The sequence below is a fragment of the Amblyomma americanum genome, chromosome 4, assembly GCF_052857255.1.
Source record: "Amblyomma americanum isolate KBUSLIRL-KWMA chromosome 4, ASM5285725v1, whole genome shotgun sequence".
Classification (NCBI taxonomy): domain Eukaryota; kingdom Metazoa; phylum Arthropoda; class Arachnida; order Ixodida; family Ixodidae; genus Amblyomma; species Amblyomma americanum.
In genome coordinates, this window is record NC_135500.1 from 135,949,340 (window position 1) to 135,975,486 (window position 26,147).

The window sequence follows — 26,147 nt, forward strand, 5'->3', positions numbered from 1 at the left end:
TGCTCCAAATCGATCACAGAAAGATGCGATATGTTGCAGCTCACAGACTATACGCTTTCATAAGATAGCTGCACGGCTGACCTTCACAACCTATACAGTGTCCACCTGACTCACTGCAACTTTGGCTTTGGCCAAGCTGTGCAGCTCTTGCCTGTCCCCACTATTAATCGCCACAGAAACTACTACCTCTGTCTTTTCCCCCCTGGACACTCCCGCCTCTAAAGGTGAAGTTTATTTCAGGTGTGAATGCAAAGAGCCACATGCCACAGGCAGCACTTCTGCAAGCTACTCTAGCCTACTTAGCTTCACAGACGGTTTAACTACTCAAGAAACCTCTTTTTATGGCGTTTATGTGCCCACAACAAGCCATGTACTTTCGTACCGGTTGTAGCGGAAGACATCCTTTATGACAGCTGAGCTTCACGGCATTAAAGAAGCCGTTTCCTATATCCTGCGCCGAACCTCCCAGCCTATGGGTTATATTGGCCGACTCCAAAGCATCTCTGCAGATTCTGTCCAACCTGCTGAAGAACGCCAATCATCAGCTCATTTTCCTTGACACCGGGTAACTACATCATTTAGCTATTGTTGCAGGCTGCTGCATAACATTTCAGTGGATACCAGCACACTGTGGCATTGTGGCCAATAAAAAACCAGATGAAGGGGCCCATAAAGGCCACCAACCCCGAAAATACATTCGGGCCTTCTTCACGAGATCTGATGCGTCCGAAATGGCTAAAAGGTTTGCTTGCAAAGAAACGTATCTGCTCTGGAGCTTGCCAACACATCACTACCAATTTCTGTACTCATTTGACACGCACCTCGGATCAATGCTTTCACCTAGAATTCCCCGCTATCTAGAAACACTTTATCGCCGACTTCGCTTGAACGCTGCATTTACAAACGGCTTGCGATGCCGTTTCGGTCAAATGAACAGTCCGCTTTGTGACTACTGCGGCTTGATCGAGACTCTGGAACATATCCTGCTTGAGAGCCCTGCGTATGCTGACGAGCGTGCATACTATGAACATTGCATGGAGAAGCTCTCCCCAGTGCCTCTAACAATGTACAGTGTTTTAGGTCCCTTAGCCTGCGCTAGGCAACTGCATGCATGAGACATGCAATGAACTTTTTATTTGCATATTTAATGTACATTGGACATCGTGACAAGCTTTAATTTCACCTTGCATGTTATCCTCATGCATTCTGCACGCAGTGAACTTTGTTAGCCCATTTGTCGGACTGTGCACTTCAGCATTTCATATGTAACATCATTACTTAGTACGCACATTAGTACGCATTTAATAGTTTCATTTTATCTTCTCTGCTTCTCCGCATTGCTCTCCTTCCGCCTTTATATCCCTAATTCCCTTCCCCACGCAGAGTAGCATGCCGGCGATTTTTGAACGGGTAAATTCTCTTTTTTTTTAATTAAATGGCTTCTCTCTCTCTCTGCTTCAAGTTTTACGTCCCTTCATTTTTTTTTTTTTTCATATTTAGCGCCTTTTCTGAATACCTTTCGCGGACATGCGCGTGCGCCAAAAGAGGGCCGAAACCAAAACTTGGGATTTGCGATGGGGAATCATCACTGTTGAAACAATTAGCGTTGGTTGAAACCGGAGCTCTTGGATGATACCTAATATCAAATAGCACTGATTGAAACAAACCAAACTTCAATGATAACAAACCAGGCTTGTTTGCAATAAAAACGAGCAAGCAGTGCTGTGAAAAAATAAACTGGTCAGTACCCTTCCGCTGTCTGTCTTTCTTTCGTAGTCGTATTTACGTTATGCAGGTGGCGACAGAAGTAAATTTTTTAAAAACATTTTCAATTACTATTTTTCGCGTAACGTTGCTCTGCCTAAAGTGGGCAGCACCTTAAACATGAAGAGCGCCGAATTTCGAGCGGGGCGACACCCGGCGGCTACCTTTGCTACCTGTCCGCAATGATCCCAGCGGGTGCCGAAGGACGCTGGCTAGTTCCACGTCGCGTATGAGGCGTGCGGCTCTGATACCTGTGTCTGCCGGCTGCTTGAACAGCACGCTGTTCCCGCTCTTCCGTAAAGTTCATCAAAACCGTGAGTCCTTTCTGCTGCCAGTCAGCTCGCTTTGTCTGCGCGACATTCGGATCGTGGCTTGACGGATCGCGCATTCACACTTGCGAGCTCCAGCTGAGCGTGGTTGATCTAGCATCTGTTAGACTATTCCACTCTGAATGTCGTCAGCCGTCACTCTTTGGAGCGGCTTGGGGGTTCCCGGGGTTGAAGGGAACCGGTTTATGACTGCCGTTTGATAAGCGATAGGTGCGCATGTTTACGTTGCCTTGGGTTATTGCTCAGTCGGACTAGCTGAGCCGGCGTTTTATCAGCCTGCGACATCGCTTTCAGTCGAGTTTTAGAAAGCGGAAAATCTCCGTCCGAAGGTCGTTTAAATTCGAAGGTCGACTGCTTTATAGTCGATCTCTTTACGAAGCGAACAAACACGTCAGCTGATCGAGCGTCTACAGTTTGATCACTGTCTACCGGGCCTTTTAGTTCCTGTTGTGGCATGACACTATCGCCGGCTAGCGGTTGCACGTAAGGTACGAAACCTTTCGCCAGCGATATATTTAAATCGCTCCTTCGTGTGACTCGTGTGAACTTCTCGAATCCGGCTGTTACACGTGTAGCTTGTCAAGGGGGAACCCGTGTGACAGTTTGTACACGCGTTTGTTGACCCTGTGACCTATATATGCCGCGCGTTCAACGCAGTTGGGAGCCGCCAATATTGTTTTTTTTTTACTTGTTCTTTCAGAATGGCTGTGAAAGCATACCAGGCAGTTTGTCTTCTGCTCCTTATCTTACAAGGAGTTGTCGGTCCACCTGTGGACAAAAGGAAAAAAGAACTACATGGGGCAAAAGAGGCGAATACTGTGGAAGAACCTCCGGATTTTGTATGTTGGTTTTAATTTGGTTTTCACCCTTGCAAACCTGTTATTGACATAGCATGTTTATGAACCATACGGCCATGGTGACGATATTGCCAATTTTACCGTCTTGATTTTGCAGGGCTTAGAATACAGCCGCTACCTTGGACAAGTTGTAGAGGCACTTGAGCAGGACCCCGAATTTTCTGCCAAGTTAAAGAGCATCAACTTGGATGACATAAAGGTATGCGATGTTGTATTATGCATTAGGTCATTATTCTCCTACCACACCAGTTGCTTAGATTGCATGCTGTTTTCTATTTTTCTCTATGGTACTCTTTTTCTCTTGTGGTTGCATGATGCAATTGCATTATTTGTTTAATTCTGTAGTGAGCCTGACTTATTATCTTGCCTGAAGAGATGGAAAGGCCTTTGGCCTTCTCAGCATAGGAGCCATTATTCCATTGGATCATGAATGCTCAGTGCTCGAAATTGCTTGCCAGTGTAGCTTGATGTAAGTGGTGACAAGTGTGATTTGTTCTGACTGGAAACAAGTTTATAACTGCGAAGATTTGCCCGTGTTTACACTGTTCGAGTCTCATTATTAAATTAATCTCATTTCATTCCCTTCACTTTCATCATGGCACTGCGAGCGACTCTTCATTGTTCCTTTGTTATGAGGCGTCAAGTTACTATAGCTGCAAAAGGTGCTGCTGCAGAGGAGACACGTTAGTCACGATACAGCTTGTCATCACTTTTCTATTGCTTTATGCTTGTTTTCCAACTTCTGTCGGCTTTGAAAAATGCTTCTCTAGGTACTCTAGTATTGACACGCATTTTCTGTGGGTTTGACGTATAGTTTTGAAGAAAACTGGATGTGTATGCGGGCTTCAGTGCAAACTGCATCACCGAAAGTATGAAAGCAGTTCTGTTTAATATTTTGCATTTGCATTTAGTTACTGAGGGCTAACCACGAGCAGTTGGATTTTACTATGCAAGGTTTAACTGCCTAGCACAGTGTCTTGCTGCACTCGACGTAGAATGTAAAGTGACTGCTATGAAAAGTGCCGTCGCATGATAAATGTGATGATATGCCACTCGTATGGAAACCATGCCTAGGCAAGCAATGGAATACCTAATTGATAATGAAGGTGTTTATGCGTGTCTTGTCTACTTCACCCTTTCCCACCTTCCTAGCTTCTGGTTCTGGTAACGTATTTTATGAAGCAGATTGTTTTCTGGGACTCTTTTGAAAAAGATGCTGTTGTATTAAATGGTTGCTCATTTGCTTAAAGGGAAAAGATTGCTGAGAACTTTTATTTTTTTGGCTTCTGGAAAAAGTAGTCGTGTAGTGCAGCATGTCAGATTATCCCCCCTCCCCCTCTTTTTTTCAGGCTTACATTGGAAATTTTATTTCTTGAAGAATAAGTAGCCTGAACATGCTTCGATTTTAAGCACTGTCCCTTAGTCGTTGCGTCTCCATCTGAAAAAAAGGGGGGGGGGGGGGGGCTTATGTTCACACTTATATGGCGTCCCTTTCTGGAGTGAGGTGTCAGTCTAATTGGTAATGCATGCTGAAAGAAACAGTGCAAGGGACTTGGACAGACAGAAGGAAAAAGATACACTTGAATGCAGCACTCATGTGCATCCCTTTCTTCCTGTCTGACCATTTTCCTCATGCTCTTTCTTTCGGTGTCCCTTCCTACCCTATATACATCATTGCCAACATGTGTAAACTTAATGCAAATGATAAAACGTTGATTGCAGACATGTTGCTGATATGTTCCGCATAGCCACAAGAAAAGAAAGAGACCTTTTTAGAAACAATAGTTTACTTAAAATACTGAGAAGTCTATTGGCACTATGGACAAACTTTCTGAGGCCCTTTGTCTGAAACAAAGGCATAATTAGTTTTTCAGTGTTTTGAGTGCACGTGTTTGTCTTATCTGCAAAGTGGCCACGACTTTGGCAAGTTGTGGCAAGTCAGTTGTTATTGATAAATCTTAAATCTTGGCTACTGAGCTGGAGAATTTAAATACAGCTACTGACTCAGGTTATATGTTTATACGAGACATATTAAGTACGATCAGGCTTGACATGTTTTGTTGTCTGAGTAGTTTATTTTGAAAATCTGTCTCATGAATGTGAAAGAAGGACGTCTTTGCATCAGCCACCAAACGTTGCAAAATCTATACATCCAAAAAACGCTGCAGTTGCATCGAAGTCAAGTGGCACAGAGCATCTGGAAGCAAATGCACTTAGTTGTTCTAAGTTATTTTACATAAAAACTGCTTTTCTTTTTCTCACTCTGGGACTTACCATTTTCAAAAATTATTATACAACTAGGCTGATGATGATGGAGCAGCCAGATTAAGGCGTAGCAAATTTTTTAGAAATCGGGTTGTGGAGACAGCACACTCTCGGAGGTCACTGTGTGTGTGATCATTACAGCATCATAAGCATCAGCCATCATGCTTCTGCGTAGCACACAGCTGTGTAGTTTTCATGCTGTTTATAGTAACTCAAAGTTTAATTGCAGAAATAGTTCCAGGCTTTTCCCAAGATAGCAGTCAGGTTCTTTGAAGTACTGTACTAGGATTAAACTTGCGAAACGAATAGCAGTTAGCAGCAACAGTCCATAGTCCACAGGCTGTTGAAATATTATGGCAGTAAATGAAATCAGCATTTTAATGGCTTACTGTACCAAACGAACCAGAGGTATCAAAATTCTTGACCTTATATTTCTATCTCGTGGCTAGCTCTTTGCATACATAGCAAGAAAAGCTGTAACGGTGGACTACTTCTTTTCTCTTGTGGAGGATCTCAGTGCGGTGGTCATGAACGTGGGTGGAGCTGCAATGCAAGCTGAAGGCGTGTCAACTATCAGCCTCTTTGCCCTTCGCCTTTCGTCGCAAAATCGATGGTGGGCTGCAGTCAGAATGTCCTGATTCTGCAGAGAGTCCACTTTTTGACTTTTCTCAGTTTGTTGTGTGCAGTGCACTGTGAATAGAGTTTAAGTTCAGTACACTCAGCTTTCAATGTTGGATTTTTACTTTCTCTACCAAAAGAGTGGCAAAGTGGCGGAGGAACTCGAGTTTGTGAGGCATGATGTTCGGAGCCGGCTGGACGAGCTCAAGAGAGTGGAGCTCGACCGGTTGCGAAAACTCACCGTGCAGGCTATGGAAAAGAAGGAACTTGGTGAGTACCTCTTCTTGCACGCTTCTGATTTCAGGTTTCCTATTTATTGTTTGGTATTCCTTAGCCCTGCTGTCTTCATAAGGGTTCCTGTTGCAACCCTGCCCCATCCAGACAGGCCTCATGTTACTTTTTATGAAAGCTCAGCTTCATAGAAGCCCACACTGTAAGGGACCACGTTAGTGTTGTGAAGAGTGCTCTGCACTTTACAAGGGCTGCACAAACATTGCAAGTTTCTAATAAAAAGAATTGCCGAAAGGCTTGGGATAGTATTGTTAACTATTATTGTTCGGTGTTATGTGTAGTGCTAAACCCTGAGGCACCCTCTTGATGACTTTCTAGGTCTACTGTTAATCACAATTTATGCAAACTCACTATGTGGGAAATTGTCAACTTTTGTTTTAGTAATCAGTAAATTTACACTGTTGCTGCTTGTGAACTATTTTTTACATTATGGAGTATTTTATCAAGCAGCAAATTTCTGATGGGACATGTACGAATTGAATTACATAATCATGTTTGAGAGCCTCTGATGTCAGCTTTCCATTTCTGCCTGCTTTAACTTTTGTGTGTTTCGAATTACATGCCTTCATTTTACCTAGCAGGCCTGGATCGTGGCAGTGTCAGGATGCCTCACCATCTAGACCACCAGAATCCACACTCCTTTGAAATTGAAGATCTGAAAAAGCTCATTGTCAGTGTAAGTGCCTGTATTGTATCATTATTTGCATATATCAACATGTTCTTGACTCTGATGTTCATGATCTCAGTTTCTTTTTTTTCTCATGATGGTTTGCAATTTTTCTTTGAAATGTAAGCTGAATAACAGCATTGTCTACGCTTATGTTTCTCTGTGCTTCCCAACTGTTGTCCTTGCATTTCATATGGGCTGAATGTGCTTTGTTGTTATTCATTTTTTATTTCCATTTTTTTATTATGTAAAATGATCGTTAAGTTATTAAATAAACATTAGAGATGTTCGAATATTTGGAAATTTCGAGTAGCGGATCAAGTATCCTTCTATTCGATTATGCATAAGAATCAAATAATGTATTTGCAAAATTATTTGAAACGAATCGAATATGTGCTCAGCTTTTCTAATGGTTTTTTAACGATGGCAGGAGGTTCGAATAAGGCCCGCCGTATTTTTATGCGAAGAATGTTCCAAAAGCGGCCCATACCTTTGCCTCACACCATCCTTTCGTGAAAAGCATGACGGAGATTAGAGGTTCGGCATCATGACGCGGTCCATTTGTGTGATAGCATTCATAGTGCTTGTACATGGCCTCCAAGGCTGAATGACGTGGCAGGGCTCGTGTAAATTCAGGAAAACCCTGCCTTGATGCTCGATCTCGGAGTCCATGTACGTAAGTGCTACCAGTCTCATTTCCTGCGGTGTTGTTCTAGCGCATACCAGTTTTCTAATAGGTGCAAGGCTTCCTCCGGCCTGGTGATTGGCTTTTCTGGAGAGATATGCTTGGCAAAAGGGTCTTTGACCAAACTAAGCAAGCGGTTATTTCCCTATAGCTATAACTTGACGGTCTTAAGGGTTAATATAGTGACTTCCTGTTGGGACCCATTAGTGGATATTAGTGTTGCGCCTTTTAGCAGCTATAGCTCTAACTTAATAAGTTTTAAACTTATAGCACCATACAGCAGTGCCACCACTGGAGCGTCAGTGGTTTGCATGATTGCTCATTTTGTAAAAATATTGCCACGAATCTTTGTAGTACTATGTGTCTATTCGTGCTCGAATTCACCGGTACCCGGCTTTATCTTGTTTTTTTTGTCCTGAGATGTGACCAGACTTATCTCGAATGATCGCAGCCATGAGCGACTGCTTTTACATTGTTCTAGGCTGTTGTAGTTGCTTTGGCGGCTTATCTCGATGATTCCTTGCCAGCTTTAAATTGAGCAGGACCGAGCGCGCTTGTAGCTATCACCGCTTGCTGAGTCATTCAGTTCTTTGTGGGCGCGAGTCAACCCAATAAAGGGTTTCTTTTGGAAACCTTTTCGCTTTATTTCTATCGGACTGGCGTCACCCCTACATGACAATATTAGCACAAGCAGCAAATATCAGTACTAATATCAGATTCGTATTCGGTTCAGTCCTATCACTATTTGATTCGGTTTTTAGCTACACTATTCATATTCGATTTAGTTTTTAAAAAGTACTATTCGTGCACCCCTAATTAACATCTGTGTTGTGTTACAAAATTTCTGAACAAAATGCATTGTATTCAAGGCAGGGACTGAAAAGCTCTCTGTTTAGTTTCTTGTGCAGTTTGACAAGTGCTTATTTCTATGTAATGTGTAGTTGCAGGAATGAAATGATAGGAACCATAACCAAACGCTGTACATGCAAGGCTTTTGTCAGGCACTGTCGGCTTTCATTTTTTGGCAATGTCATTTTTGCACATATGGCTGTACCAAGGTAGGTTCGCACATAAGGATGGAACAAGGGGCCACACTCTACCCCTGCCATTCTTTCTAGAACTTGGCATAGAGTTTTGGTGGTAATCGTGCAAAAATGTGCGTCATGATGTGGTTATTAAGATGTGGGTCTAGAACTAACTGCCGTCTAGGGAGTGGTGGTTGGACATCCATCCGCATTATCGCCTGGCTCACTGCTGAGATTAAAACTGTACGAAAGTTCACATGGCTTGATCCAAGTGAAAGCCGGAGCTGCTAATGTGAGAGGAAATGCTTCGGTGATATTTTCATGGCTTCCTTTGACGTCAAATTTCAGGACTGCACTTAATTTTTTATGCATCTGCACGGAAGTGCTGTTTGGTGCTGATCAGTCTTTGTTAAATTTTCTGTGTGGAGCCACTCGTGTTAAGTTCCTGTGCAACTTTGCACTCCAAGGCCCCTTCTTTATATATTGATTTATGTCACTGTCTTATTCCTGTGCCTCATGTTATAAGTCAACATTATCTTTGCAATTATCTTTGCACTGATAAAGTAGTTGCAATTGAAATTTTAAGATGATAGGATGGGCAATGTGCAAAAGCACTCATTTACTCGGACTATGGAGCATCTTCAAGAACCTTGAACGATTGAAGCTGGTTCAGGGCCCTTAACTGCAGCATCATAGCCTCTATGCAACCTTACATTCCAGAATTTTGGTAACTTCTTTTAGCTCACCTTACTCGCTGTGAATTGCTAAATAGGCAGTGCTAAACTTGCTAACTATTTCATGCGCAGGCGACGAGGGATCTGGAACTACTGGACGAACAGCGCAAAGCTGAATTCAAGGAGTACGAGATTCGCAAGGAGCTCGAGTACCGTAACAGCCTGGCGAACATGACCGAGCAGGAGCGGCTAAAGATCGAGCAGCACCACAATGAGACCATCAAGAAACACAAGGAACACCCCGCTGTCCATGAGCCGGTGTGTGCTTGTTCGCTGTGTTGCGAGAGCCACATTCAGTGTGGCATGCAGACACGTTATGATGTTTGGTGTCTGTTTATGATGGTGATGTTTGGTGTCTGTACATTTTTATTTCCGTCATATGGTTGAGTGGCCTCAAGTAAAGAAAAGGCTTCGGGGAACAGCTGGGTCCATATTCAGAGTTTGTGTCATAACAAAAAGCATCATAATCTGCTGCAGTGGCTGCACCTGATTGGTCGGAATGCCGGAAGTTGATGTGGTAGTTTCGAATGCAGCGAAAAGAGTTGAAGAAGCTGGACCGGTGACGTCAAACACATAGCGGACCATGCGGTGCGGCAACCGCAACAGAGGGACATCCTGCCGCTGCTCACATTCGTAACCAAACCGACATCCGCTTCCGGCGTTTCGACCAATCGGGTGTGGACGCTGCGGCAGATTATGGCGCTTTTTATTTTAACACAAACTCTGATTACGGCCCTTGGTGTATGCCTAGTGCCTGTACAGCAGTGTACAGAGTGCCACTCTGAATTCACAAGTCATAAAAATTGTCATGCTAAGCAACATGGAGTGCAAGATTGGAAACAATAAGCAAGAATTAACAAATAGCACTAAGAATAGTGTTAGCAGTCGAATTTTCATTGGTGAGTGTCGTCGTCTTTGTAACAAACTTTCTGCTTACAAGGTTCTATATTACAAAGACTGAAAGGATCTATCTGCTGGCAGATTGGGAAACCGCTTTGTGCAAAAAGAGCTTGCGTTGCATCGTCCCCTTTTTTGTATTCTCGTGTTTCTCGCTTCTTCGAATATGAATCGCGTGTACAGCTTGTGGTTTCCTGTCCGCTGTAGTTATAGTCCTCTGTGTGGGCTGCACACAGAACTGAATGGAAAATTGTTTTGGAAAAAGAATGCGTTGTAAAAGACTGGTAGCTTGATATAGTGCCACAGTTGTAGAAAAAGAAATGGCTGTTCATATCATTCCTTTGCTGGAATTTTCATTTTGTTTCGGGAGTACATAAAATGTTGCACATGATAAAGATTCTACAGTGCTCATCTGTGCAGAATATGCTGGGAAGAAAAGTAGGTTGAGAGAAGGTACAGATTAAGGAGGTGAGCAGTGTGAGGGGAGAGCAGTTCAGTGTATGCGGAAGGGTGAACAGCATTGAGAGTGGTATGCAGAAGCATGTCTAGTAGCTCAGATAGAAACAGAAGACTGAGTCCAGAAACAGACACTAAGAATCTTCTTTCTTGTTAAGCCTGTTTTCAGGTCAGGCAGGCCATATCGAATAAGGGGTGCTAGTCTCTGTAACGATGATCATAGCTGATTAATTGGCCATGCTCAGTTCATCTCAACAGGGCTACATGTGAAGTGCAGCCTTGTTACATATGCATTTAATTGTGGCTGATCTCCTGCTCATGCTTGGTTCCGCGCAGGGCAGCAAGCCTCAACTGGAAGAAGTGTGGCAGGAGCAGGATCACATGGATCCTCAAGACTTCAACCCTGAGACCTTCTTTGCCATGCATGGTGGGTTGTACAACTTTGGATGTTGAGCGACTTTGGGCGTGTCACCCATGTCTTGGGTTGTTGGGGGTGCATAAATAATAAGTGGGCACAAATTATGCGAGTAAATACAATGTATGCAATTGGCATACTCTTGTTCCACAGATGCATTTCTCACTCCTCAGCCTTTGAGCATGTCGTTTTCTCGACACAGCAGGGAAGCACTTGAATGCTACTATGCGGAACGGTCTTAGCACAATGTTTATAGTTGCAGGATTGAAGAAAACCTTAGTTTTGATATATAGTTTGTTCCTATTTCTTTAATTTGTTCCTCAGAGCCTGTGCAGTGCTGTGTAAAAGCATATTGTGGTTTGAAACAGACTATGTACCGTTTTTTGTTTTTCTTTTGGGAGGAGGAGTACATCTGATTTTTTTTAATGCTTTAAAAAAATGCAAATGGGAAAGCTGCAATTGTGCATGCTGGTGTACATAAACAAATGCATATGTGGACTAATGGTAGCAGTTAGGGACTTGTTTATTGACTCGACATGATAGAACCAAGATACGGGACAAGCTATGGGACAGCTTTGTGGTTGTGTTGGTACATTTCTGTACTCTCCACTGCTGTTTGTTCAATGTTCTCAATCTTGTGTTCATTTATTCCTTTGTCTTACCTGTAGCATATGCTGTATTAACTCGGATGTAACGAGAGTTTATTTTTTTGCCGAAAATAGAATTGAAAGGTCGCTCCTCATGCTGTAATTAAATATTACACAGAGCCAAAAGCTTACTGTATTGTATTTACTCTTGTAATGGTTGATGCATCATGCAGATCCGCCCCCAACTTCAGGAAATGCGAAGAGAACAAAAGAAATTTAGGCTGTTGCATTGGTCGACCCATGGAAGCTCCGAGCCGCAAATATTACACTAGGCTACGGTTGCAGCATATCACGATTGGAGCAGCGGCAGAGTGGTCAGAAACTCATAATCGGAGAAGGCACACTTGCGTACTGTGTGCGAATTCTACGCATTATCTTGAGAAAATTCTGTGGGATACATGAGATTGAATGGCTTTTTTCCGTTCCATTAAAGTTTGGCAGGCTCCCTCAGTGCCCGCAGTGCTGCCAATGTCATACGCTAACAGCAGTGATCTGCTACGGATGTCCGAAAGGCTTGCCATATGCAAAAAGGTGCTCTCCCATGCTGTCGCGCAATTTTCTGATGGCTCCGTTTGTAATACGGTGACTTTTTTAAATGTGTTGAAAATGGCCATCGACGTTTGGGAGGCATGGCTCACTGCACGGTTGAGCAACAGGGAGAAGTTTTGTTTTTACGACAAGGCCTTTAAAGCACATGACAGACATGGTGACAGCACAGCGGGATCCCATAATTCTACCCATCTCTTTGTTTACTGTCGCCTCTTTCCTTGCGTTACATTTGCGTTGTGTTTTTCCTTTAAGCGCCCTCAATGTCGACCCTCGCATTACTGTCGTGGTCGCATTACATTCAGATGAATATGGTATGTGTTGATAAAAGCTGTGATGTGTGTGTGGCAGTTTGGCTTCAGTTTAGAGAAAGGTCCTTTAGTTATTAAGCATGCAGGCTTTTTCCCTTAGTGTGAGAAACACTGAAGGCAGTGCTGTCGGTCAACATTGGTGCTCAGTCTTGTATCCTTTGAGTGTCTGAATATCCTTTTTTTTTCCCTTGCAGACCTCAACGGGGATGGTTACCTGGACCCAGATGAAATTGCTGCGGTCTTGAACTTGGAGGTGCGGACTTTTCTTCTACTTGAAACATGACTTTGCGCCCTAAAGGTGCAGTGGGAATGTTGTAAAACATGTGGCTTGGGGCTTTCAGGTGAAAAAACTCTACAAGCCTGGTGACAATGAAACTGATCTGAAGGAAAGAAACGAAGAAGTGGAGCGGATGCGTGAGCACGTCCTGAAGGAGGTAAGCCATGGGAGCCAAATTTTTCAAGGTTCTTTCTCTAAGCATGTTACTGGCTACTGGCTCTTGCTGAAGGCCCGGTGCCGCTTCGTTTGTTTTGTCCCCTCTGTTTGTTTTGAATGGACTGTTGTAGCCGTTCCAAAGCTTTGCAGTATGCAGCAGCATTAATTGTAGTGCCTGGAGGCGTGAAGTTGACAAGTAGCATGCCGTTATGTCCCAAAAAGAGGTGGCCATCAGGTTGCTGCCCTGAAATGGAAGTTGAATTTGTGTTGTTGCAGGGAATGCATATGACGCCATTGCAGTGATTGTTTCTTGATTTCTGACGTGTGATGAAAAACCCATGTTTCATCACCGCTGACTACTGAGTCCAGAAGTTGGTCTCCTTCCTGTACATTGCACCTGAGAAAGTTCAGCGTGTAAGCCATCCTTGTTGATTTGTGGTTGTCGGTCAGCATCTTGGACACCACTTTGGGCACAACTTCTTGGGCTTTAGTTCTTCTGTTGCTGCTTCATGGACCGCGGTCTTCGGCACATCAAGAATGAGTTCATGCAGTCGCCTTATCGTCGCACGCCTACTTGAATGAATTTTGTGTTCAGTTTTGCGAAGATCATCATTGACAGTGGACAGTCTCCCGCTCGTCATGAACATCCATGCTACCTTCCGAAGTCCGTGGCACCACTTCGTCTCATTCCGTCAGTTCATAATATCACTACAGTAGAATGTTGATGATATGATCACGGTTGATATGAATTTCATAACGATACAAATTTGTGAAATTTCCTGGCCAGAGTGCATTGTGTACAAGGGACGGAGTTTGGGACGTGCCGCTACGGATGATACAAACACGCGAGCCACAGCTGCACCCTCCAGCACTACAGTGCTGCTTGCATCGCAAGCAGTGAGTGGTGGCGCATGGCTCGCACATTACAGATGTTACGATAGCCAGTCATTGTAATCGTGCCAGTTGTCGCGGTACGTACAGGAACCGATGAGCGATAGCCCAATGTCATGATGGCATGTGGCCCGTACATCGCCGACATCATGATCACTATTTGCGCAGCACACTTCGCGAGCGGTGAGCAGTGGCGCGAGGCCATAAGTAAATCCTGTCAGCTGTAAGCAGATCTGTATTTCCAGTGCTTCTGCATACGGCGTTTGTTAGCTTTGGATGATACGAATTTCAAATAATACGAATATTTCTCACGACCCCATGAGATTCATATCATTGAGATTCTACTGTACCATATACCTACACATCAAGAACCTGTTTGTGAATGTACGCTGGTAGTGGTGCTGGTGGAACACTTTGAACTGGAGGGAAGAGGGAAGCATATGGCTCAAGGTTGAGGGCATTGTTGCCACCCTTCGACTGGCATTGTAACTTAGCATGCTGTGTGCATAACATATATCTATGTTGATGCAAGATACCTTTAATTCAGCTAACTTTTTTTTTTGGATACTACCTGTCTGCATGTTCCAACTTACGGTTTCAGTGAACACCACTCTAAGGCATTTTTACTAGGATAAATTTGTTCTTTGGACAGAAAATTATAGCATTTGTTTTCTTGGCACTTACTTTTAAACAATTCTTTTCAGCCCCTTCTCGTAAGTAATCAAGAAATTTATTTTAGTGCATCAATGTATCATCTGCAGTATTATCGGGCAGTAGCATTGTGAGATTGTCAGCATAAGTTATTAGAGTGACAGGCAAGGGTGTGGAAAATGTCATTAATAGTATAAACATTGAGAAGTATGAGGCCTAAAATGCTTCCTTGTGGCTGTCCATACAAATGAATTTATAAGCTAGATGATTTGTGATTATTGGCTGCCATTTATGAATGGTGTTTCTCCTCTCTCAGATAGGCATCTATTAAAGAGGCTTATTTCCATAATGACTTAGTTCATGTAGGAAACAGGGATTAGTTTGTTACATCAAATGCCTTTTCAATAAACGGCAGTCTTAAACTCGCAGCCCTCGCTGACCAAAAACAAATTGACACTAAATATATCAGTTTTTGCACTTATTTATTGCCATGGAGGTAAGAAGGTGGTGGCAAGCCATAAGGGAGTGAAAAGACAAGTCACTGGTTACTCATTTTCGCAATGTCTTCCGTATTGTTCATTCTGAGAGCACGCAGTTTTCATGCACACGCACACACACATGTGCATAGATTCGATCGCCACGTTCACAGACAAACTTCGTTTTTTGCTGATGCATTTGTCAAGTAGTTGCTTGCATTCTCGCTTATTTGCATATTCTTTTTTTCTTGCTGCACTTAGGGTGACTCAAACAAAGATGGCCTTCTTAGCCACCAGGAGTTCTTGGACATGACGCACCGACGGGACTTTGAGAGAGATGAGGGTTGGAAGGTAGGAAAAGTTGCTCATGCAATTCCTGTGGCTTTTTTATGAATTATAATTAGTAATGTCTCCGAGGACCAATTGAAAAAGTTGTCCTGTGTCAGTGGATTACCGCCATTCTAATGACAAAGGTGCTGCTTTCGCTGGAAATGGAGCTCGGATCAGTTAGAAAAGACCGAGAGATGAAATGCGGATGTTACCACCACTGACTAACTTTGCAAGTAAACTGCATGTGTCGACACAGTTTCTTTGGGCCATTCTCTTCAAAAGGGTGATTGTGGATTCCTTTGTGATGTAGACATCACAAATTTGAATTGAATGGTGGAAAATTTTTTAAAATGCGTCTTTTGCAGCTGTACAAACATCGGAATACCCAGAAGGAGCCACAGAATCAAATTTTACTAATGTAAAAAATTGGATGGCGTTGTCCTCAGTGTTTTTTAAAGGCGGGAAGAGTGTTTTAGACCAGAAATTTTTATTAATGAGGTCACAGTTATGAAATCTTCAAGGAACATGCATTTTTTTGTTCTGATTTCAAATAATCAATTTAATTTAATGTTAGGCAATTCCTTGTGCACTTAGGTAATATGTAATGTATTTTGTTGAGAGCTTTGAAGAAATTTTGCTCCAGGGATGTTGCTAAAATACATGCTATTGGATTTCCTTGTCCCAAAGAAGGCAATAAGGCTAACGTTATATACTGCCTATTGTAGAACTTGGGTCATAGAGCTTTGAAGTTAGAATATCCGAGACAGGAAGGAAAGTTTTATTTTGTTTCGGAAGTGGCAACTTCAAAAATTGGGCTGAGGATTAGCGTATCAAGGGGCTGGGAGCCACCTGGCCCCATACATGCTAATCCTCATCCGGCGTCCAACGGGAACACGCTGGTGCCTTGGACTCGACATTGTGGACATCTGTTGTGAATGGGTTCTAAGGTATAACCTACTCGTGCTGAAGAGGCGGCGTAGCGGGACAAAAGAAAGCACAGCACCTCTGCGGCTAGTTACACTCCGGTGAAGTGGGGAGCACCCAGTCCTGTGATGTCGTCTCCATACCACAAGAAGTGAGTGAACGTGCGAATACTCGAACTAGCCCTTACAGGCCACTTCGATGAAAAGAGAGAAAGGTGATGATAAATGATGATAGTGCCATGCAGGGGATGATAACAAGTAGAGTATGGATGATGCTTAAGAAATGAGTAAACCATGAGGCCATTTGTAATTGAGATATTCTGCACTCTGCCTTGGCATTGAAATACTCCACTGTGGAAAAACTGCTGCAGCACTGTGCTTGCTGATGTCTAATTGAGTTCTGGGCTACTGCATTACATGTTGGATGGCTGTTGGAAGTGTGGATGAACTGCTACATTGTGCGCTAACCTTAGCTTTAACATATTCCAAGGCAAAGCCTAGACAGCTCACTGTTTCCACAAAGGTAGTGCTGCTGCAGGGTATCAGTGAGCTAGCCTTGGTTTTGGTGCATGGTCTACGCACCATACACTGTGCTACAGCAACGCGCGCACTAATTGTGGATGTCCTCCGCACTTGTTCTACCTTCCTCTCTTTCAGAGCCTGGAGGAGCAGCCAGTGTACTCGGAGGATGACCTGCGCCAGTACCAGCAGCAACATATGGATCAATACCCATACCAGCAATACCCTCCGTACCAGCAGTACCATGGTGGCCCCATGCCTCCTCCTCCACACATGCAGCAGGGGCAGCCGCAGCAGCAGTACCAGCACATGCCGCCACAGGGAGCTCAATACCAAGGTCAGCAGGGAGTCGGGCAGCCAGCAGTGAGGTCTACTCACTCAGCTTATATTAACGAATCAGCTCTGCTGGCGTATGGGGCTTTGACAGAGGCTTCCGTCTCTCCAAATGCCTGTGTAGGCAAGGTGCAACATGTGTGTAGTAAGGTTCAGAAGGAGAGTGCGTCTATGAGTGGAGCGCCGAGTTGAATTGCTTTAAGCAGATGTAAGTTGATTGTCAACTTCAGCCTAGTACACGGGAAAAAAAAAAACTTTGCAGTAGAATGCTTCTTGCACAATGCTTTAGAAGCTCCATTCATTGAGGAGAATTCATCTTGGCTCCAAGCTCGAGCCTGGGACTTCTTTTTTAGCACAATAGGGTATTAAGGGGATAAGTTTCCGATTGGTCCATATGCTGCTTGCGTTTGTATTACTGGCAGTTACTAGTATATAATATTTTTGTTCTAGTGTGTATCAACCACTGCCCTGTTCCGGTCGGAAGTTATCTAAACTTCACCTGTACTGACATCCATGACTAGTTCAGTCTGTGCCTCTTGCAGTGCAATTACTGCACGCAAGACCTGGTATATTTCAGAGGTTATTTTGATACCTGGTTATGCATACTAGTTGCTTGCGTTGCTTTTTATGTGGTCTTCCAGAGCAGACGTTTTGATAATGTGGAGACATTCACATTTCTGCACATCTACACACATCACATTCTCCACTGAACTGTCTGGAATCGGTTTGGCTAGACAGTGCTTTGTTTGGTGCTACCAAGATTACCTACCTATCAGTAATTTGCTAGGGCTTTGAAGGAAATGAGACATTTTGAACCACCAGAACTAATACCACTGTGGCACAGGCAGTTTCAATGCTCATTGAATCAATGGACATTGAACTCAATGGGTTCGGGCAGCACCACACGGCAGTTTTCAATGGCCATTGATCTTGATGGACATCTGCTCAGTGGAGGTTCACGAATGGCCATTGGAATCTGAAGGGCCATTGGGAACAACCTTGTACTCACAGTACGTTGAAAAAGCAACACATAGAAATTCTAAATAAACAAAAATATCTTTTGATTTAAAGGCAAAATTTTAGACCACATTAGCCAGTTCATAAACTCATTTTTATTTGGTGGTCTTTTAAAATGACAGCTCCGCAGAACGTCCTGCGATCAGATGTAAACAAACCGACGCAGTTCTTATTGTGCAGTGTCACGGCGTTCCCTTCTGCTTCGTTTCCCCCTTTTTCTTTCACCTCTTAGTACACTTTGTGACAACTGAAACCAAGAAGGGTCCCACAAACAATGCAGTGAAAGTAGCTATGAACGTGACAAAGACAGTTGCTGATCTGTGGCAGCTTCGCCGGCGAAAAGTGAATGCTTCTGGAACGAAGTGCTGCCCATCATTCTGAAATGAAGTGCTGCCCATCACCTCCCTGGTTCGAACCCGACCGCGGCGGCCCCTGTGCTATGGGATGTCAGTGCATGTTAAAGATCCCGAGGTGGTGTAAATTATTCCAGAGCCCTCCACTACGGCACCTCTTTCTTCCTTTACTCCCTCCTTTATCCCTTCCCTTAGGGCCCAGTTCAGGTGTCAGACAGTGGAGATGCAGTTCAGGTGTTAGCCTAGATGCGAGACAGATACTGTGCCTTTCCCCAAAAAACCAATTTTCAATTTCCATCATCTCTCTGCTATCGCTGTTTCTAGATTGCAGGGAACTAGGAAGTATTTGAATAGCTTTTTCCAAAAAAAGTTTCAATTAAAATAGCACTTACTCCAAGATTCTGCTTTTTTTACTTAGCTTCACTTTAAAAATGTTGCTTGCTGCCACTAGCTCCATCTGTCACACTGCATGCCTACTACTCGCTCAGTGAGCACTGAAATTTGCCATGTGGCAGTGGTGAATTTGCCATGTGGCAGTGGTGAATCTGGATGGCACTCGAAAATTTCAATCGCCATTGACTCAACGGGCATTGAGATTGCCCGTGCGCCGGGGTATGAGTCACTTGGTGGTGTTACAGCATTTCCCATTCACACAGTATACATACATGAAGTTTGGGCTTTCACAGAAACTGGGTGCACATGCCATGAAATGTGTTGATAATACGCTGCTCTTGCAAAACCATTGTGTACTGCACTAAATATGTGTATTGCAGTGCTGCTGTGGCCATGGAGAGTGTAAGTGCAGGTTTTTAGTTACAATGGAGATAAGGTGCCATGAGCAAGCACACTCATTATGACAAATTTCTCACCCCATTTGTGGAATGTGTGGTTTATAAGTGGGTCAAGACAACCCTTATTTTTTAAGGTGTAAGCCTTACTTGCCCTCTTTAGTGAAAACCAGTCTTTTTCCCTCTCTGTGTATGTGTGTGACAGAGAGAGAGCTAGCACTAGATAGTACCCATGAAAGACGGTGTCCTCATGCAGCCTGGCATGTGATGGTTAATTTAAGGTTGCTTGGGACAACCTGGATCGCACGAGCCCCACCGGTGGCATCACCTGCCATCCCAGGGCAGTGGTGCATCGCTTAATCCCTGCACCACTGCGCCAGGAGTGGTATGAGGACTCCCAGCCATCTGCAGATATGAAGTCGAGAATGATCAATTCCACATAAATGGAAATTAACCCATTAATGCTAATCTGTCATACCCTTAAGGGAGATTTTCTGTCCCTTCCAGTTTTAGTGCTCTTGTATTAGGACCGCCACTCACAGGTTTTGCCGGTCTTTGTCTGAAGCCTACTTGACTTCACAATTGCGTTGGCACTGGCACACCACCTAACCGCTGCACCACTGCGCCAGGAGTGGTATGAGGACTGGCAGGGATCTGTGAAGGATAGGGATAGGGGAAGACCAATTCTGCATATATGGGCATTAACCCAGTAGCTATTGCGTCATGCCCTTAAGGTGGAGCGCGGGCGACATGTTACGGCAGCGACTGCCTTCACAAAGTTAGGACGCAGATCAGAAGCGGTGCGGCGGCGGCTACATAGAGCCATGCAGAGGTAGAATTGCCAGCAGTACGGGTTACATCATGCCGCAGCGTGCGGCGACTGCATTCACAAAGTGAGCGGGAGGGCTTACGTCTTCTCACACGTAAGCAGTCATAGGTGTCTCTGCTGAAATTTATTTTGCGATTTTGGCAAAAGTGTAGTCTGAGGAAACCGCTTTATTGTCCCATACACTCGGACACTATACCTAGCACGGCGCCTACAAGAGTGCGGCACTTATTCGTTTATATATACAGTAATCTCTCATTATAACGAAGTCAGCGGGACGGCTAAAAAATTCGTTATAAGCGGCAATTTGATATAAGCGGTAATTCGATATAAGCGACCACCCAAGAAAATCTAAAGCAGTCGAGCTTTAATTGTGCCGCAACAACGAGGTAGTCAAAATACAATGTATTTAGTGAAGCAAAACTTCATTCAGGTGCAAAAAAGGCAGTAAGCTTTGGTTGTTTCAAGTTCAATTACTGGGCACGTGCAACCCTGCTGTAATCTGACCAAGCATTGCATGAGGCCGCGGTTGCCGCCCATGCATTCAACCTTCGGGGTATTTCGAATCGCGAAGGCAGTGGCCGCTTTTATGGTGGTATTTCAGGGTATTTCGAAGGCAGTGGCCGCTTTCATGAGGGTGGGGGCTAGCGGAAATGCCGTGGCTCGAGTCTGAGGTTGTGTTTGTTGTGCTCAAAAAACTATTAGCCGCTCATTGTAGGTACGCAGCACGATCGTGAAAACTGAACAGTTTTCCACTAGGGGCTTTGCATGATTACTGGGCAGTTTTTTTTTTTTTCCCCGAGGTGTGCAGCTGTGAAGTTTGCAATTGAGTTATTGGGCACACCGTTGTCGACGACACTGCTAATTCTATGGTTTGAGTGTCTGTGTTCGTGCAGCGTTGCGTCCGCACCGTTGACAGATCTCTAGGAACAAAATTCAATGACCCTACCATGCATTTAGACTTTTTGTCTGGTCGGATGGTGCGAATCGAGCATAACCGGCTCGAGAAAATCGCCGGGGAAACACCGTGGTGGTTGCGTTGACCCGCCATGTTGACTGCCTGACTCGCTGCTGGCGACGCTTGGATTTTTCGTGTCTTTGGCAAGTTATCGGTCGATTTGCACTGTGGAAAGTGCAACAAAGCTAGGGGTGGTGTTTTATTGCGATACAGGCCGATTATGACAAGCGGCAAGCAAATTTCTAGACCGGCTTCCCCAATGTCGTCTTCCCGATTTGTTAACGTAGCTCCTCGCGTCAAACATGACAAAGGGCGTGCAACCAGGCAGGAGCTCGACAACGCCGTTGTTCACACTTGCAAGTGTGACCTGCGGGTCGGGTCGCCTTCTCGTTTGAAGCGAAAACTCTCGGGAATGACCTTGTTCGCGAGCTTTCGAGAGTTTCGTCTGCTTTGGCCGATGTGAAACGGTTAGGCTTAGTGACGACTAAGGCAGCCAGGGAGCAGCTCAGTTCGTTGCCGAAAGCTCACCTCGCTCGCGACTCGAAAGCGTGAATGGGCTCATAATCGGAGGGACACTTCTTTTGTTCTTTTTGGAACGTTTCAGTGCCAGAAATTTTCTTTAGAGCGGTAAAATTTTGCACACCGAGCGCACCCCATGGAATGCTACGGCGCAAGTCTGCCCGCGGTCTTTTGGCCACTTTTTGGCATCCACGAGAGCGCGGTTTTCTGGCATCGCAAAGCATGACGAAAATTTTATTTTTGTTTGGATTCTATCACGGGGACACCAGCGATGCGGTTGCGACTGATTTGGGCGCGCTTCCGTTCGCATCCGCTGTAAAGAGATGGGGGCACTCGGCACTTGCTTGGTACTCGTTACTAGGCAGGTCATCGATCGTAGGTTTGTTACTTTTGTGGCCTGTTCTGTGCCTGCATAAGACTAGTTCGTCGGCGGTATTAATTTGACACTGCATGCTCAAAAGGGTCGCCGCCGCCGCGGCGGCGATGCCTCCACTCGCCACTTCGCTCTAAATGAGTCAAGCTCTTCATGCGCTTCGAGTAATGCAGCTTAAAATGCATGCGTTTGGGTCGGGACTGGAAGAAATTTCTAATAAAGCGATATTTCGATTAAAGCGATTTCGTTATAACGAGGAATTACTGTATATATACGGTATGTAGAGATTTGCTTAGGTTAAGGTTGCCACAGGGAAATAAGAAATGTACAGTGTAGTTGTATTGAATTTTAAATTTGTCTGCTTTGTAGGCTATTTATGGGTCCATTTTTTCCGTACTATTTACAGTGTCCATTGTGGGCAGGTCTGGTTTAAACCTGGAAGAGCTGCAAATATGCCATGTTGTCAAGCGCCACCCTAGCGAGCAGAGCTGGAATAATATTGGTGTACAAACTTCCAAAGTGCCAGCTATTAGGTGGCAGTGAAACGAGCTTCTGGGAGCAGGTTAATTTCTGGTGGCAGTGCTCTTAAGAAACATTGCAGAATCTAATGGCTGTCTCTGTGCACATTGAGTGAACCCATTTCATTGTGGTGAGGCCTCTGTTGCATTGGCTGTGCTTTGGGGGCTGTCATGTGTAGTTCTTAATCCTTTAAACACCAGTTAAAAAAAGCGCAAAATGGGAACTTTTATACTGTGAGTTTTCTAACTAATGCTTTGCATACTTTTCTGTGATTTTTAATGCCCAACTAATGCTTTCTATACCTTTCCCCATGGTGCTGTCCACTTGAAACAGTGACAGGTTTTGCTGAATAAAGGCTGTCGACAAAGTAGTCTTATTGAAGGCACTTCAGAGGTTGATATTCTTCGACTGTGTTTGCAGTTAGTGCATTGCAGAAGGCACCCATCAGTGCTGCTCAGCCAAACCAGACAAATATCTTGCAGCAGATTTTGTGACAGTACTCATTGTCTGCTCTTTTAAAGAAATTACAAACAACACAGAATGGGGAACCAGTGCTGTCTAAACACGAGCAGATTTATTGTTGCTGTTTTACAAAATTGCGCCTGTACAAGCTGTACATAGTACCTGCATTTTTTCTTATTAACGTAATGCAATAAAATACGCTACAGTCTACAATACAATAAAGCCCAGCCACAATCTTGATTACACAGCAGTTGTCATTGGTGTCTGTGTCTGCTGCAGTGTGTGCTTAAAACTGCTTTGTCCTTCTCTCCTCTTCAGGTGTTCCCAGCAACCACATAGGCCAGCAGGGGGTGCCGGTGCAACAGTACCAGGGTCAGTACCAGCCTCATGCAGCCCAGTACCAGCAGCAGCCAGGTCACATACAGCAGCCACACCCATCCGGTGCTGTTCCCCAGCCTCCTTCGCACGGGGCTGATCCATTGGCCCAGCAGCATGCTGCAGCCCAACAGTACCATGCAGCCCAACAGCAGCACCTCGCTCAGCAACAGCACTTGGCCCAGCAGCAGCACTTGGCTCAGCAACAGCACCTGGCACAACAGCAACAGCACCTGGCACAACAGCAGCAGCTGGCTCAGCAACAGCATTTGGCCCAACAGCAGCAGCAGCAGCAGCATGTGGCACAGCAGGTGGTTGCTCAGCCGCAGCATGTTGTGGCTGATCACCAGGCCCCGGTGGTTCAGCAGCAGGTTGTGCAGCCTCATGTGGCTCAGGCTGCAGCTGGTCAAGGAGTGGCTCATGCAGCACCCGGCATTGCCATTCCTGAGGTCCACCATGTGCCGGTACATTATTTTTTTTTAATAGAAAGAGCTATATCTCTTACGGTTTTGAGGGGTCTTTTCGAACTAACTTCAGTGATGAAACTGAAACTTGCCTGAGTGCGTACGGCAACTTGTAGGACTTCAATATCGGTGCAGCAATCTGATGTAACTGTCTGAAGCAGCAGCTGTGGAGCCCGCGCAGTAGCTGATATGATGTCGCAGTGCGGATGAGTGGAGGTGCAACAGGCGACATTAGCTGCGCGCTTGGCATGACGCCAGCAAGGCTCTTGCAGAGTGCACGTGCTCAAAGCTTCAAACATTGCCATTAGGCCACGGGGCTTTAGTCTTCAAGTTGTTGCATGCCTCTCGTATGGCTTCTCTTGCAGCAGCTGACTAGATGGGCTTTGAGTTTCTTAAGCAGTGTTGAACTTGAAGAGGCAGAACTGCTGTCTTATGGCAAATCTGGTTGCTGTTGTTTGATAATATTGTGTGCAGTATTGTCCCTGCAACTTTGGTACTGCCACATTTTCACCACCAGTTTTGTACCATCTCAGCAGTCATGTCACAAGATGTCGTAAGATTAGCTTTATTTTAACGTCAACGTGACTTTCTTGAGGTTGATACAGCTGCACTCTTGCTGTTCTCAGTGTACATGGGTTGTTTTGGAAAACTTTGCAAACCTCTGAAAAAACAAATAGTGTTGGCTGTTGCGTTTTTGGAATTGCACTGTTTTGTCCTGAAGACAAATAATGCTCTTGTGACACTGATTAAACACTGGTGTATGGCCTTGAACAACCAATTTTTTACAGTTGTAGCATTGCATGAACTGTTACATGTAGTGGCACATTTTGCAAGCATCTTCAAAGGTCACTGCTGTTTTCTTTGCAGGATGCAAGTCAGCAGCAGCATCATCAGCAAGTTCAGGTTCCGTCGGCTGCAGCTCCAGCTGCTGCAGTGCCAGCCGCTCAGGCCGCTGCCGGACATGTTCCAACCGTGGTTCAGCACTGAGCTTCACATCGATAGAAACTCAAGGACTGCCTACTTTTAAAAGTGAATGCATCTCTGGTTGTTGTTGTTGCTGTTGCCCCTACAAGTGCTCTCCGGGTTGAGGTGCAACAGTAGGTGTCTTTCGGCTTCTCTTTTACAACGTTCGTCATCAACAACAACAATTGCTGGCCACTGGGTTGTGAAGGTTTTTGAGCGCGGCACGAACAGCTTGTGGTTTTTTTTGCTCTTTTCAGCTGCATTCAGAGCTGCATGGTGGAATGCAGCATGAACAGGTGCAACGCGCTGCAGCTGGCTGTGTCTTGATCTGAGGTTTGAATGCAGCACAGGTAGTGTTGCTTTTCTGGTGTTCTGCCACACCTCTGACAAAGGTTTGAGGGCAAAATCAACGCAACCTGGTTTGTGCTGCCTTTGCAGCTAAATTGGAGGGGAGGCACTGCTGCACTTCTTATCTTCTGATTTCTTATCTTCTGTTGACAGGGACAACAATGCTTTTATTACACTGGGGCCACATGGGAATAACTAATGCATGGTGATTTCGTGAGGCTTTTGTTATGATGCAAGCACTGCTAATTTTTGTAAGGCTTATAGTTCCTGCAGTAATGTCAGCTCTGCTGCAGCTTCGAATCGTGACAACAGGGAGTGCTGGATGGATTTACTTCTACTTATGTTGATTTTTTTTTTTTTTTGCACAGAGATGGTTGTTCTGATGGTGGAGACTTTGACACCAGCATGAAACATTGCAGGCTCTTTTGCAAGCTTTATTGCTAGTGCAATGTAAATAGCGGCTGGGTTTTTATTTTTTTTAAGTGCATACATAGCTTTCTGGGCCATTTGTACAGACTAAATATTGGGGCTTGTAGATGCGGCACCAAGGTTTATTTGCCTGTGCTTTATTCCAGTGTCCTGCAGATAGTGTCTGGGCACAATCTGATGGCAATGTCCCTCCTCCTCAGGTTTTAGAAGTGCTGTAAGAGACCCCTGATGCTGGCTTGTAAGATTACGACTGTCTCGGACATTCGGGATGATTGATAATGTTTTATTTCATTCTCTCAGTGACTGAGAAAGAATTTTACTCCGATACGTTTTAGTAATTCTAAGCTTTGCTTTGTTCACTATGGTTAACCTTTTGCCATAGTAATGAGTTTGTGTGGCTGTCACAAATTAGCTTAGGGACTGAACACATTTCTAGGCATTTGAGTAGCGACCTTTTCCTTCTGTTGATGGACATGTGTGTGCTAAGGCCACTGAGATCAAAACTGGCACAGTGCTGCTTGGTGTTTCCACTCACCAGTTCAGAGGGATCAAAGCTACTTTTTATCTCGCAAGCCACTCACGCGAATTCTCATAAAAATTTTGCGATCTAAATGTTTTAATAAATGTGTTCTTAAAAGTATAGCCTCATTACTTTGCTTCTGGTATTCACGGGTTATTTAGCTACTGCAT

The 26,147-nt window shown here is 44.5% G+C and overlaps 1 protein-coding gene across 4 annotated transcripts; it reads left to right on the forward strand.

Moving 5' to 3' along the window:
• Positions 1-1,887: 1,887 nt before the first annotated feature.
• LOC144128396 (nucleobindin-2-like) lies at positions 1,888-26,094 on the forward strand. 4 transcript variants are annotated; one of them, XM_077661771.1, is made up of 13 exons: positions 1,888-2,078; positions 2,794-2,932; positions 3,048-3,149; positions 5,974-6,103; positions 6,703-6,800; positions 9,308-9,493; positions 10,925-11,015; positions 12,702-12,760; positions 12,849-12,941; positions 15,220-15,309; positions 16,869-17,067; positions 23,197-23,717; positions 24,585-26,094. In XM_077661771.1, the coding sequence occupies exons 2-13, from the start codon at positions 2,795-2,797 to the stop codon at positions 24,702-24,704; spliced, it is 1,827 nt and encodes a 608-aa protein (XP_077517897.1). In that variant the 5' UTR covers positions 1,888-2,078; position 2,794; the 3' UTR covers positions 24,705-26,094. The 4 variants fall into 4 exon arrangements, with proteins under 4 accessions (XP_077517897.1, XP_077517899.1, XP_077517900.1 ...); XM_077661773.1 differs by having other exon boundaries at positions 1,940-2,078; positions 6,706-6,800; XM_077661774.1 differs by lacking the exon at positions 1,888-2,078 and adding an exon at positions 2,331-2,581 and having other exon boundaries at positions 6,706-6,800.
• Positions 26,095-26,147: the final 53 nt, after the last annotated feature.

Excerpts from the sequence above, each read along its gene's own strand:
- LOC144128396 (XM_077661771.1), top strand. The coding sequence starts at position 2,795 with ATGGCTGTGAAAGCATACCAGGCAGTTTGTCTTCTGCTCCTTATCTTA. Across the intron at positions 6,104-6,702 it reads TATGGAAAAGAAGGAACTTG|CAGGCCTGGATCGTGGCAGT; the intron begins GTGAGTACCTCT and ends CATTTTACCTAG. Across the intron at positions 12,761-12,848 it reads CTGCGGTCTTGAACTTGGAG|GTGAAAAAACTCTACAAGCC; the intron begins GTGCGGACTTTT and ends TGGGGCTTTCAG.